The sequence below is a fragment of the Micropterus dolomieu genome, linkage group LG21 (genome assembly GCF_021292245.1).
Source record: "Micropterus dolomieu isolate WLL.071019.BEF.003 ecotype Adirondacks linkage group LG21, ASM2129224v1, whole genome shotgun sequence".
NCBI classification, from domain to species: Eukaryota; Metazoa; Chordata; class Actinopteri; order Centrarchiformes; family Centrarchidae; genus Micropterus; species Micropterus dolomieu.
Window position 1 is genome coordinate 34,137,389 of NC_060170.1, and position 12,797 is coordinate 34,150,185.

General features: G+C 42.5%; 5 protein-coding genes across 16 annotated transcripts in view; 3 read left to right on the forward strand and 2 right to left on the reverse strand.

Annotated features, from left to right (window-relative positions):
• The window catches only part of LOC123960356 (scavenger receptor cysteine-rich type 1 protein M130-like), a 549,618-nt gene that overhangs the window by 95,612 nt on the left and 441,209 nt on the right, over nt 1-12,797 (forward strand). The gene's annotated exons all lie outside the window — the stretch shown is intronic.
• LOC123960216 lies at nt 1,735-9,336 on the reverse strand. 4 transcript variants are annotated; one of them, XR_006822464.1, is made up of 4 exons: nt 9,215-9,336; nt 3,685-5,358; nt 2,970-3,101; nt 1,735-2,056 (listed from the first exon to the last, which is right to left on the reverse strand). XR_006822464.1 is itself a non-coding variant. In XM_046034861.1 (3 exons), the coding sequence occupies exons 1-3, from the start codon at nt 3,727-3,729 to the stop codon at nt 1,916-1,918; spliced, it is 318 nt and encodes a 105-aa protein (XP_045890817.1). In that variant the 5' UTR covers nt 3,730-3,914; the 3' UTR covers nt 1,735-1,915. The 4 variants fall into 4 exon arrangements, 1 of the variants encoding a protein (XP_045890817.1); XR_006822463.1 differs by lacking the exon at nt 9,215-9,336 and adding an exon at nt 6,323-6,464; XR_006822465.1 differs by lacking the exon at nt 9,215-9,336 and adding an exon at nt 6,081-6,104.
• On the forward strand, nt 2,986-9,941 carry nudt18 (nudix (nucleoside diphosphate linked moiety X)-type motif 18). 5 transcript variants are annotated; one of them, XM_046034841.1, is made up of 9 exons: nt 3,170-3,181; nt 3,305-3,348; nt 6,121-6,165; nt 7,557-7,738; nt 7,864-7,974; nt 8,046-8,148; nt 8,727-8,850; nt 9,180-9,304; nt 9,424-9,941. In XM_046034841.1, exons 4-9 carry the CDS (start codon nt 7,559-7,561, stop codon nt 9,804-9,806), a joined length of 1,026 nt encoding a protein of 341 aa, XP_045890797.1. In that variant the 5' UTR covers nt 3,170-3,181; nt 3,305-3,348; nt 6,121-6,165; nt 7,557-7,558; the 3' UTR covers nt 9,807-9,941. The 5 variants fall into 5 exon arrangements, with proteins under 5 accessions (XP_045890794.1, XP_045890797.1, XP_045890796.1 ...); XM_046034837.1 differs by lacking the exons at nt 3,170-3,181; nt 3,305-3,348; nt 6,121-6,165 and adding exons at nt 6,674-6,758; nt 7,160-7,224; XM_046034838.1 differs by lacking the exons at nt 3,305-3,348; nt 6,121-6,165 and having other exon boundaries at nt 2,986-3,181.
• lrrc2 (leucine rich repeat containing 2) overlaps nt 10,327-12,797 on the forward strand; it is a 33,879-nt gene continuing 31,408 nt past the window's right edge. For 2 of the 4 annotated variants that reach the window (XM_046034828.1, XM_046034832.1), the window contains exons 1-2: nt 10,359-10,572; nt 10,781-10,943. The gene's annotated coding sequence lies outside the window, so the exon portion shown is untranslated. The other 2 variants (XM_046034830.1, XM_046034829.1) reach the window with 2 other exon arrangements.
• The window catches only part of LOC123960218 (protein FAM240B), an 11,201-nt gene continuing 8,970 nt past the window's right edge, over nt 10,567-12,797 (reverse strand). Inside the window, exons 1-2 of one of the 2 annotated variants that reach the window (XR_006822466.1) lie at nt 11,150-11,400; nt 10,567-10,846 (exon numbers count right to left, since the gene is read on the reverse strand). Coding sequence is in view for 1 of the 2 variants with exons in the window: in XM_046034864.1 (XP_045890820.1) it covers nt 10,735-10,846 (112 nt within the window). In the remaining variant the exon portion in view is untranslated. Of the gene's footprint in view, nt 10,847-11,149; nt 11,401-12,797 lie in introns of those variants that run through there. The other variant, XM_046034864.1, reaches the window with a different exon arrangement.

The following is a 12,797-nucleotide window of genomic DNA, read 5'->3' on the forward strand; positions in this document are numbered from 1 at the left end:
AATCTTCTTCTACCTTCTTTCAAGACGTCTGTAAAATCTCTTCTCATTTGATGTTGTTTTGCTCTGTGCTTCAATGAAGAAAAATGTGTAAATTATTTACTTCTGGTATCATAAATTACCTTGTAATATATGTATTTAAGGTTAGAATATAAACCCTACTGTGCATGTAATACAGAATTTCCCCTCAGGGATTAATTAAAAATACTGGAAACATGTTTATCACCGTTTTTCAGATTCAGTAAATTTCCTCAGGAGCACATCCACACGTTTTAAAACTGGTACACGTCTTGACAAGCCTCAGCTGCAGGATTCAAGACTTTTAGAGCTTAAGAGGCTCCCGAGTTTCTGCACACTGCTCTTTCTGTAGCACCACCGCAAACCACACTGTCTGTAAAAGCCCCTGTCATCAGCCAGGTCATCAGTTACACAATGTCCCAGATATTTAGCCAGAACCAGACAGAGAGAAGCCGGGAAATCCCTTTTCCTAACGAGCATAATCTTACGTTAGATTTTAGTGTCAAAGACTGAGTCATGAGAACAAACCCTCAACAGCAGAATCAATTAAAATAACATGAACTAAAAACCCAGTAAATCAAAATGTTAGATGTTGATGCAGAAATCTTCTCCATCCCACACGCTTTCTTATCTTTCAGCATCATGGACTTCTTGTGGGGAGACATCTTTATTATTATCAGTGTCGTCCGCTGCAGTTTAACATCCCATAATAATGTTTCTGAGTAATTTCCTCTCAACCATCAGCGTTCGTTGCTTAAACAGGTTTTACAGTTACTCATTCTTTTGTTTTCTTTCCAGAATTCATTGGGACTATTGTTTTGTAGCTTCCTTGTGAGTCATTCCTCTTAATGAAACGTAGGGAATATTTAAAATTTGCATTTGTCCGTTTCTAGTATTCAAATAAAGGAGCGTGTTTATGTCTGTGTGACTCTTCAACATGTTCAATCCAGCCTGGCTTTGCTTCGTCGGTCTTGGTCTTATACAGAGGTCTGCCTGGGACCAGAAGGGACTCCACAATACTTTCATACAAACTGGGAACTTAAGGGCTCAGATTAGGAGCGTTAGGGCCCGTAATATATTTGGGTAACGATGCACAAGCATTAAACTCGTGACTTCCTGAATTCTGGAGACATTTTTTGCTCCAATTTATGGTGAAAATGTCTTATTTTGTGTGTGGAGGGAAGGTATATTTAAATCGCTTTGCATCTTTTCTAACATTGCAAATAAAAGCATTTTCATTTATTAGTTGTAAGAACATCTTTAACAAATGCTTTCAAAATGTGGTGGGGACAAAATCAGCCATTTAGAAAATGTGATGGGGACGTGGCCCCAGCGTCCCCGGTGTAAATGACACCGAGATCAGCACCATGTTGCAGGTTCTTATAGTTAATATCACTGCGATGTCCTCTTTCAAGTAACACCAGTCCATTTTCCCTACATGCATTCCGTTGTTTACAGACCTGAGAGAAGGTAAATTGCCCAGATTAATTAATCCTCTTGGTGTCTAAGGACTGGTGTGCATCAGCTGTGCAGATAACCATGAAGCTGCAGCTGTTTTTAAGCAAAAGCACTTTAGCAGAACAATTCTTCACTAAATGATAAAATAAAATAAAATAAAAGACGTGACACAAGCCAACCTGTTGACATATTCCTCTTCAGTCTCCTAGATGCTCAGAATGATCTGGATTCCTAATAATCAGTCCATGTTATTAAACCCGGTTTGTGCAGAAAGAGAGTTTATAGAAGCTTTTATTGTGAAGAGGTTCAGATCAACACACAGAAAACAGACAACAAACTTAACAACACACACTAAATAATCACACACACGTCACGTGACAGAAAGTCTTTTTAAAAACGTAGAATCAGCTGTGAAGATATAAAAGACTGAGCAGCGGTGCGTTCAGAGTATCGGAGCCGCTTCCAGAGTTTTGACTCGAGCAGCGAAAAGCAGAACTCTCTTCTCCACCTCGGCGTTGATCGCGGCCGTCGAGGCTCGCGGGTTCTCACGGACGAACTGTGAGATGCTCAGGATGCACTCTCTCTGAGGAAACACACGGAAACACAATTTCAGAACTCCGTTTGTTTTTGTTGTTCATCAAACTGCTGCCGCGCACATTTTTAATATTTAGTAAAGTCATTCCTGTTTCTGAAGACACGGTTTTATTTTTATTTGTTCGTGCTGGTAACAGAATGTTTGATGCTGAAACAAAAACAATCTCTGATTGAAAAGCAAAAAAAATAAATAAATAAATAATAAATACTAGACGACTTCTGGAAGACGTTTATTATTATTATTATTATTATTATTTTATTTAACCAAAAGTCCCATTGAGATATAATCTCTGTTTCAAGGGCGTCCTCTTCATTTTGTTGTTGTAATTATTATGTTAATAGTTAATTTAATCTTCTATAAAGTTCCTCACTAATCTTCTGATTCTGTTCTGTCCCGTACATGATGCGTTCAGGTTCACACACTGCGCTTGGATACTTCTCGAAAAAAGAACATCATAATGTTTTAAATTACTGTTAACTTCTCCTAAGTCTCTGCAGATAATATCTGTTCAGGATCTAATAAATTCCTCATTTCAAATAGAATTAAAGAAGTTCATATAAAAAGTTCACACAGAAACTCTCCCTGTAATAAATTATTAAACAAATTTAAAATAGATTTTCCCCTTTTATGCATCTTTTCTTTAATTGTACGTATTCTCAAGAATTATGGACAGAAGTTTCTCTATTCTATTTTTTAACACCCACATTAAAAGGCTATTTGAAGTCATGTTTCTAAAGTGACTTACAGCCCTTTAATGATTCTCTAAAAATATTTATAAATATAAATTTTACATCCATTAAGGCTTGAATTTTAATTTGTTTTGTACTGAATTCCAGTTTCTCTTCGACTCCCTGTCAAACGCTTTGTTTTTCCTTCAGTAATGAACGCTGCAGACAGGCACCTTGTAGGCGTCCACTTTGTCCTGGCCGGTGATCCGGTTCAGCAGCTCTAGGCCGACCTGGACGCCCGTCACTGCCGTCAAAATCCCGCGGTCCTCCTCAGACTGCGAGTTCAGCCAGCGCAGCAGCGCCATCTGCAGGAGGAGCAAAGTTGACAACTGTTCTTTACGCCGCACCCTGAACACCTCACACGGGCTCCCTCAGTGCATCTCAGGTAAAAGTTTGAGTATAATAATGAGATTATTATTCCTCATCAGTAATGTCACTGACTTCTGAAGATGCCACGAAGCTGTTGAATAATTTTCAGACTGGAAAATTAATTAAGTTGCATTTTCAGTCGAATTTGGGGGAAACTACTTCACTGCAAACAGCTGAAAGTCTGTAAGTGTTGACAATAAAACATGATTTTGCAGATTTTTGTAGCCTTTAATATTTTACTTGTTTAACTAATATGTGATTGTGCTGTTGTTCTACTTCTATATCTTTTCTGTCTTCATCAAAAACAAGACATCTCTCATGTAAAACGTGAAATTTCAATCACATTTAAATAATAAATACGTATTTTCGGAGCCTCCACTCGTAAATACGTCTTTTCTTGCAAACTAAATACTGTCATTGGTTTTCTTTATTGAATTATAGTTTGACTTCGAGGCTCTGAGCTCAGATAATGAACATTAACGCACCTTGAACCCGCAGATTTGCGTTTTTCTCTCTCACCTGCTGAAGCAGCTGCGCGTTGCTCATTTCTCCTGAAACCGACATTTCTGACGAATAAACGTCAAAAAAACACAAACAGCTGCAAGTTACGACCAAATAAAATCCCTCAGAAGTTCATTTACAGCCAAAAACCGAAGCTAAAGTCGCTATTTTCAGAGAAATATACGGAAAAAAACGAAATTCTTGTGTCTCGTTAGGGAATGTAAAATGTCTCACTTCCTGTTTACATCCCTTCTTCTTCTGCTTCTTCTTCGTTGGTGTCTTCAAGGAGACTCTCTGCTGCCACCCAGCGGCCAAAACATGTAGTTACATTAGAGGCGAGACACCGAATAACTTCACTCACAATGAAACTTTTAAATCTTTTATTATTTTTTTTTCTTCCAATATACAAATGTTCTCATTAAGCACGCGCTGATTATCTTCTCACACATTGTGTTTTTCGCAATTTCTTGAAATTTTACACCAAACGATGAGTCGATTAATCGTGAACAAATTCGGCAGATTAGTTGATAAATAAAATAATTAGCTGGGATCATCAGATACAAGCAGCTCAGACGCTAAAGGAACAGCGGCTGCTCCAACCAGAGACCCAGCAGATTTAATTTTTCTTACTCTATTCAGGTGTGTTGCAGTTTAAAGTAGTGAGGATTTTAGTGAGAGCGCTGCGGTGTCAAGTGTCAATGTGCACAAGTCATGTAGGAGGTTTGTTTAGGGCCCCACGGAGGTCAGGGCCGGCTCTGAACGGCTCTATTTTACTTTGATAAATACTGCAATATTAAATATTTTCCACATCTTGTCACTGAGTTTATGATCCTGTGATGTCAAAGGAGGTTTATTCGTTTTCATATTCGGCTGACATTCAAACCATGTTTATCACATTGCGTTTTCTCCACGACTGAGCGTCTGTTTCCCCCACTGGACTTGAACGCAGCGTCACAGCGCGACCTGTCGGCAGCGGCCACCTCCTCGGTTGAGGGTCACATGAGGTGGTGCAGGTCGGAGGTCAGCTCTCCTCTCTGGGTTTGGAGAAGGAGCCCAGCTGTTTGGTGTTGGCGTCCCTCAGCTGCTCCAGCTGCCTCTGTCCTCGCCGGTACAGATACTCGATGTGCATCACGTCCGTCTTCTTGATGCGAGCGTTCTCCCTGAACTCGTCGCGGATTCGTGGGATGAATCCCGGCTTGTCTTGGCCGGCCCGCAGGAACTGCCGGTACAGAGCCAGGACCTGCTTCTGCAGCTTACTGTGCCTCGCCATCGGACAAACTCAACCTCACCAGACCAGCGACTCGTCTTAAAAATCAGACACCGGGTCAGCGGGGAAGCTAGGAGGACATGTTGACGCCGGGACTGGACTATCTTCAGCTGCGGCTCCTCTAAAGTCCACTAGAAGCTGCAGTCAGCAAACTCTGATCCTCTCATGTCAGTCTGAGATTTACGATGACCGACAGACACTGAAGGCGACGTAGAACCCTGAATGTGTCATGAGCTTAAAGCTGAAGCTACGGATTGACCTTAAACACACCACGACGCTCCACTTTGTCCCCTTTCTGTTGAGTTTTCGGGCTCCGGTCGTAAAGACTGCAGCCTCGGGGCCTCTTTCTTCTTCTTCTTCTTCGCTCTGATTGGCCGAGAAGTCGTCTGAAGCGTTCAGGCGTTGGGCTGATGCAGAGGGAGGATCTGAGTGAACGAGTAAAACACACAGTTTAGGTGATGTGACGACAATAAATCCTCGTTCAGACGTACATGAATCTGGAAGCTGTGCGGAGCGAAGAGGACGCTGCGACCTTCATCGTGTTCTCCATCGGTTGATCGACTAATCGATTAATACTAACGACGTCTGAGCCCTAAGTTTAACACATCTGGCAGATTAGCACTTAATTACCAGCCAACCAGCAAATATTTAAATAATAAAAATATATAATAATAATATAAACCTCTATAACAAAGTGTTTGACACACTTAGTTAGTTATTAAACTGGACCTTATTATCTGTTTAATTATTAATGTGCAATTTTGTCTGTTGCTATTTGTCCACGATAACAATTCTTCTAATTATGTAAATATTGTGCATAACTACACTTCTTTTCTTTATCTACCAACTTTCTATTATTATTTCTATTCCTTTTAGCTTGATGTGCAACTGTGTATGAAGTACTTCTGATTCTGATTTATTTTTTTATTTATTTTTTTATATTAAATGTGTTGGATTCTTTTTCGTGACTGTTGTTTCATATATATTTTTAAAAATAAAAATAAATTAATATATTTTTAAAAATCCACAAAAAAACCCAAACATACACGAACTATGAATTATTACTTACATTTTATAATCTGATTTTAAAATGTTGCACAAACTGCCTCATTGCACGTGTCAATTTAATATTTTTACCAAGTCATACATTAATCTGTCTCCTTGAGTTTTACGGACGTTTCTTGCAGCAGCAGCAGATGGTGGTTGTAGAAGAAGCAGTAGAATAAACACAGGTAAAGTGGTTCACAGCAGTAAAAGGGACGCAGTTGTAAATTATATCATATGTTTTGCAAAATTAAGTCATTACATACAGAATCTGCTTTACATTTATAATCAACTAAAAACTACAATATTAACTGAACCAGGAGGAGGACGAGCAGGTAAACTCACCTGTCCGCCGCCGTTTCACCAGCTGTTCGTTAAATCAGTCGGAGTATGAATTAAAGTGTGAGCTAGCTGCGTTAGCTGGTGCGTGACCTTAAACTACACGTTACAACACCGACGGGAAGCTAATGGACTACAAAACAAGCTGCTTCCGGTCATGGATTTCACAATAAAAAATTCAAGCGCAGGAAAGAATTTGCAATGGCTTTTTTTTTTTTAAATGTAGATTTTGTTAACGATTATGACAACGGAAGAAAAACTCTTAGTTATTATCGCCAATATGTTATAATAGCATTTAATCCATCGTTAGGTATTTTCTCTAAGATCGTTTTGAAAGAAACCGGAAGAGTGTGAGCATTTCCGGTTCGGCTCGTAGGTGTCAAATGTCAAAACAGAGCCGCAGCAGAGAATCACTTCATTATAGAAATCACTCTACAGGAAGGTTCGTCAGTTTATTTATGTTGTTTTGTTTTACCGAATCGTTCACAAATACCGTTTCCGGTTGTGAAGTTTGACATTAGAAACTGAATTTCCGGTGACATCAGCTAACGTTAGCTTCAGTGCTCTCAGCTGATGAGCCATTAATGTCTGCATGTTCATCTCTCAGCTGATGAGCCATTAATGTCTGCATGTTCATCTCTGATCAGGCTGCTTATTAAGTGCTTGTTTGCTCTGTAATGTTTTTTAAAAAGTGGGTCTTGAAGCTCATTTGTTTAAACTAGAAAAGTGAAAAGTTGTTGTTAACTTTCTGTACTTTAGTGTAATAAAACACTGATATGTTACAGTATTATTGGATCATTTCTGTATTTTTTCCACATATGTTGGTGTTGAATTGACTCGCAGGTACAGGAAGCGTTGAATCCGTGCTGCAGACCGGCTTCCTGTCAAAAGGGCGTCCACAAAAAAAGGTGTGACCCGCTTTGTTATTAACAGGAAAGTCTCGCTCCAGTCGGTGGAAACGAGGGAGAGAGGTTTGTTGCAACAACTCGCCTCTCACCAGATGTCAGAGTGAGCACAGTCCGTGAGCGAGACTCCAGTTTCACCTGGAGTCCCTCGTAGCGATCCTTTCCATGATGCTGTCAGACACCTGGTGTGACAGTCTGAGCCTGTCGAGGGCAAAAGAAACACTCTCTGCCGGCTGACGGACTCAAAACGTTTTGGACCTCCGAGTCATTTCAGCACCAACATGCGTGGAAACAGAGCCCGGGTTTTTAAACAGTTTGTCTTTGTGTCCCCGCAGACATGGAGGTGAAGGAGGAGGAGGAGGAGCAGCGGCGGCAGGTGGAGGAGCAGGTGGAGAAGCTGCTGAGCGGTCAGGGGTCGGAGGTCACCGGGTGTGACGTGGGCCTGGAGCAAAGCAAACCTGCGGCTCTGAGGAAGACCGTCACCTACATCGTCTGCGGCGTCATCTTCAACCACGAGGTCACCTGACGGTTTCCTGTCCCTGAAATGTCACGACAGAAAGTTACACCTGTCACAGTTTGTCATACAGTGTGTGCGTGACTCGGTTGGGCCACACAAGTGTTTACGTGTGTGTCGTCCTACAGGAGGAGGTGCTGATGGTGCAGGAGGCGAAGCAGGAGTGTTACAAGCAGTGGTACCTGCCTGCAGGGAGGGTGGAGGTGGGGGAGAGCCTGGAGGAGGCGCTGAGGCGGGAGGTGAGACACACACACACACACACACCTGAGCCTGTCCCAGTCGCCTGAGTTACAGCTGTGTTTGTCTGCAGGTGAAGGAGGAGGCGGGGTTTGACTGTGAGCCAATCACCTTGCTGCTGATCCAGGAGCAGGGACCACAGTGGATCCGCTTCATCTTCCTCGCCAAAGTCACAGGTCGGAGGTCACGCACGCGCTCACATGTTCGTGCTTCTCTGCTTATGAGGCGGCTCGTTGACGTAAACCGCTAAAACAAAAGTCTGAAGCACGAGGAGGAGACTTAACTTTAACGAACCATCAGCAGCAAATTATTATTTTTACATGTTTGCATTTTGAACACATTTTGGGGATGTGAGAAACGTTAGCACGGGAGACGGGTCGCTCAGCGGCCACGTTGTTCGCATTGTCTGGAAATCTTAATGTTTATCTGAAGGTAAAGTCAAGCTTCATCTTTTTACTGGACAGTTTAAAGCAACATTACGTGAGCGATTTGGCGAGTGTAATTCAGCGCCGTGGTAAAGAAGGACAGCTCTGCAACACGTCGACCACTTTACTAACAGCCAAACATTACTGACTACATGCTTTTACAGGAGAGCCTTTGCTGATTGTAGTTTTTATTTTTTCTGTTTTCTTTTAACAGTATTTTAATTTAAAGAAGTGTTTTCTGGCTTTATTAGATTTAGCGTAGTGTGTGACGCAGCCACAGCTGAAGGTTTCAGATGTGTAATGAAAGACTGTTTGTCTTTGTGCGTCAGGAGGGAGTTTGAAGACTCCGTCAGCGGCAGATCAGGAGTCTCTGCAGGCCTGCTGGTGGGACAGACAGTCTGCCCTCCATCTGAGAGGACGAGACATCCTCCGACTCATCGACTGCGGACTCAAGTACGATATTAAACTCTCCGGTCTTTGTGCTAAGCTAAGCACGTCTCAGACATGTCCTTTCCTACAAACTACACATTTTGATAGTACTGACTTTCTATTTTCTGCACACACAGCCTTTGTTTGAGATCAGGGTCAGTAATTTATCACACTGCTCTAACCAACATGTTCTGAATGTTTTTGTATACACAGTAAAGCTGCAACAATTAGTTGTCAACTATTAAATTAATCTCCAACTATCGATTCATCAGTTTGAGTCTCTAAATTCAGTTTCTCAGCGAGAGTAAGAAGTTGAACACTAAGATTGAGTCTGGCTGCTGTGCTGCTTTCAGGTACCGTAAGAATCCCTGCCATCCTGTCACGTTACCTGTAGACCTGAGCTGCCGTCACGTGGTGCAGAGACTCGTCCTCGTCTTCACCAACGCCGAGGAGCAGATCTGGGTTCTGCTCGTCAAAGGTTAAAAAAAACCAAATGGACTTTATTTTCTCATGTTTTGAAAATCAGAGCTGCTTTTAATCACCATTACAGGTGTGAAGATCCATGAACTTAACACCTTCACGCCTCCTGTCCTGCAGCCCCGGTGCTCCACGTCCCCACAGCGGCGGCGGTGAAGACCCACGCGGTGACCTGGGCGGCAAACATGGTGGCGCAGGACGCCATGCCTAAAGCCTACTACGACTACAACGTCGAAACGCTGGGCGTCTTTAGCCTGCAGCACAACGGCCGGCAGCACGGGAAGACGGACGGCGTGTGCTTCAACACGCTGGTGGCTCTGGTGCCCGACCACGTCCAACGCAACGAGGACGGAGAGAAGGTGGAGCGCGCGGGGACGGGACGGCCTCCGCCTGTAGAAAACCCTCAATACGTCTGGTACGAAGTCCAGAAACAAACACTGAGAGAGAAACTGGTGAAAATGACCAAAAACACCCCCATCGTCCCGATTCACAGCCTCTACTGACCAAGTTACCTCTGACTCTTATTGTGAAAACACCACCTGTTGGCTTTTATTCTGAAAGAAAATGCTTGATTTTATTTATCTGTTGGATTATTATAGAGTGTAAACGTGAACAGAGCAATAAAATAATATTATTTATGAAAGACTCTGCTTTAATACTTCTGCTTAATCTTTCTTTCTATTAGTGGATTCAGTCTCACTCCAGCGGCTGCAGAAAGAAGTGTGATTGTATAGAAGTCTGTGAGAAAATGTTTCTACTTGTCAGCTGATTTATTCCCTCAGTAAACACTTTCCTGATGAGTTTATGGTCTCAGTCGCTAGTTTCAAGTCTTCTTCAACACAGCGTGATGTTCATTTAGTAAATTATGGTCCCATTTAGAGGAACAGAGACCAGGAAGCAGGGGAGGCTTTAGGGCGGGGCTACAAGCTGATTGACAAGCCGTTACCATGGCGACCTGTCAATCAGGATAGAGGCGACTTTGTGAACATTTAACCAGCTCCGTTGAAAAAGCGTATTAGGAGTCGGCTGCTCATTTTTCTGGTAAATACATTTAGTTTTATGTCTGTTTTTCAGCAGCCAAACTTAGGATCCCGGTTATATTGAGAGCCTGTAAACAGGTCCAGACCTACAACCAATCAGAGCAGCCGGACGTTTGACTCTTCAAATCTGGACCAGTGTGTGAAACACGTCTCATATTAGATAAACGGTCATGATTGGCCCGACCGGATCGCCTTAAGGTAGAAATCTGTCTGAAACATGAGCTGGAAGGTTCGTCTGGTTCTTTATTCACTTAGTTTTATTATTTTGTGCAAACAAACACTAACTTCCTCACATCAGTCTACATAATTTAATGCAAAACATCCGAGTTCAAATCTCACACAACATGAAGCTGATCACTTTATTGACATCAGGATGACACGGCGTCTGAACTCATGTCTGGTCAGCTGACTTCTCCATCTTGATCTTCCTGACGTAGTTGTCGTTGAGGCTCTTCAGGTGTTTGGTGCGGTTCTCCAGACGGACCATCCACTCCTGCCTCAGTCTGAAAACACGCACAACAAAAGAAAAGGAGCCACAGTTTTAAACTTGGCAGACGTTCTGCGTCTTGTTTTGCAGCCCGCAGAAACAGAAAGACGACGGTGAGTGAAAGTAAAGTTAGCATCATGGCCGGGAGTCATTAAAAGAATGCCAAAAGTTTTAGGACACCCCTCCGAATTATCGAATTCAGGTGTTCCAATCACCTCCAAGGCCACAGGTAGATAAAATCAAGCACCCAGGCTGCAGACTGCTTCTACAAACATTTGTGAAAACTGCAGAACTTTCTGCAGAGTCAATAGCTACAGACCTCCAAACGTCACGAGGCCTTCGGATTAGCTCAAGAAAAGCGCAGAGAGCTTCATGGGATGGTTTCCATGGCCGAGCAGCTGCATCCAAGCCTTACATCACCAAGTGCAATGCAAACTGATGTTATGGACACAGTCAGCATATATGTTTACAGAAGGCAGCCCGGTATTTTATAACACATACTGCAAGTACTGCATATCAGATCTGGCGCCTTTCCACGCAGTATTTTGGCGGACATGTAATGCATCTGATCTTGTCACACACCTGCTCCTCGCTGCCGTTTTGAAACCTAATATGTTTCTCAGCTCGGCTGTTAAAAAGGAGACAATTGGCTTTCCTGCGGGAAACATAGAGCTGTATTCAGTATTCTTTAAGTGGCGTCTCTTTCCCTTATATCGTGTCTTGTTCAACAGAAAGGACAGCGAGCCGACCGTGAGGTGACATTTGCTGAATCTGACAAAAAGACGTGTTAGAATCTCTGAGCCCACCTGTAATTGTTTAGTATTTAAAATACTGGAAAACTGTGAAAATAACAGAGTTAAGGTTATTACAACTAATTTGTCAGGAACTGTGAACAAAAGACATTATTCTCACACACGGAGAAGATTTAGCTTATTTCCGTCTGCAGCAGGTCGACACAAACAACTTATGTTCTTAATACCAATAATGTTCAAAATACTATAAATATCCCCCCTCGCTCTACAGTAGGTTCAGTCAGGACAGACTAAAGTGTCTTATGTTGTTTAAAAAATCTATCTTGTTGTTGATATTAACACGTATCAGGGAACTTGTTCTGTGAAAAGGCAGATTATGTGAAGGCGGAGCTTCTTTCAGGTAGAATAAAGTCTGATGATGATGATGATGATGCTTTGGCGCTCGAAGCAGCGGCGAGGTCACACTTAGTGTTTAATGTGCTGCTGTTGTGTCCGGGCAGATCTGGTATCTTGGTGACAGCTGGGGTGTTATCACTGTTGCATCATCCTATTTTCACCATCAAATACACACCAACATCGCACTGTGTGTGTGCGTGTGTGCGTGTGCGCGTGTGCGTGCGTGTGCGTGCGTTTGTGTGTGTGTGTGCGTGTGTGTGTGTGTTTGTGTGCGTGTGTGCGTGTGTGTGTGTGTTTGTGTGCGTGTGTGTTTGTGTGCGTGTGTGCTTGTGTGCGTGTGTGTTTGTGTGCGTGTGTGCGTGTGTGTGCGTGTGTGCGTGTGTGCGTGTGTGTGCGTGTGTGCGTGTGTTTGTGTGTGTTTGTACAGCTATCTTTGTGAGGACAAGCAAGGGTTTTTAACCTTTGGAGTGAGGACCATTTTGCAAAGTGAGGACATTTAGGCCGGTCCTCACTTTATTTTCACTGTAATGGCCTCCAGAGTCTGTTTACATGCTTCTCTCAAAGTTTCAGAGAGGTCCTCAAAAAGATGCCAATATCGAAAATGTGTGTGGATTTTCGGTGTGTGTACGTACTCTGAATACACACACTTTTTGCTCTCTATCGCCCTCTATTGACATAACCGATTTATTGCACAGGAGCAACTTTAACTAGAGAAAGACATGTCTCATGGTTTTTTAGGTAAAATAAAATACATATTATGAAATTTCATTTTGTTTTATTTTACTATCCCTTAGTTTTTAAATATTTAACAAGGTTATA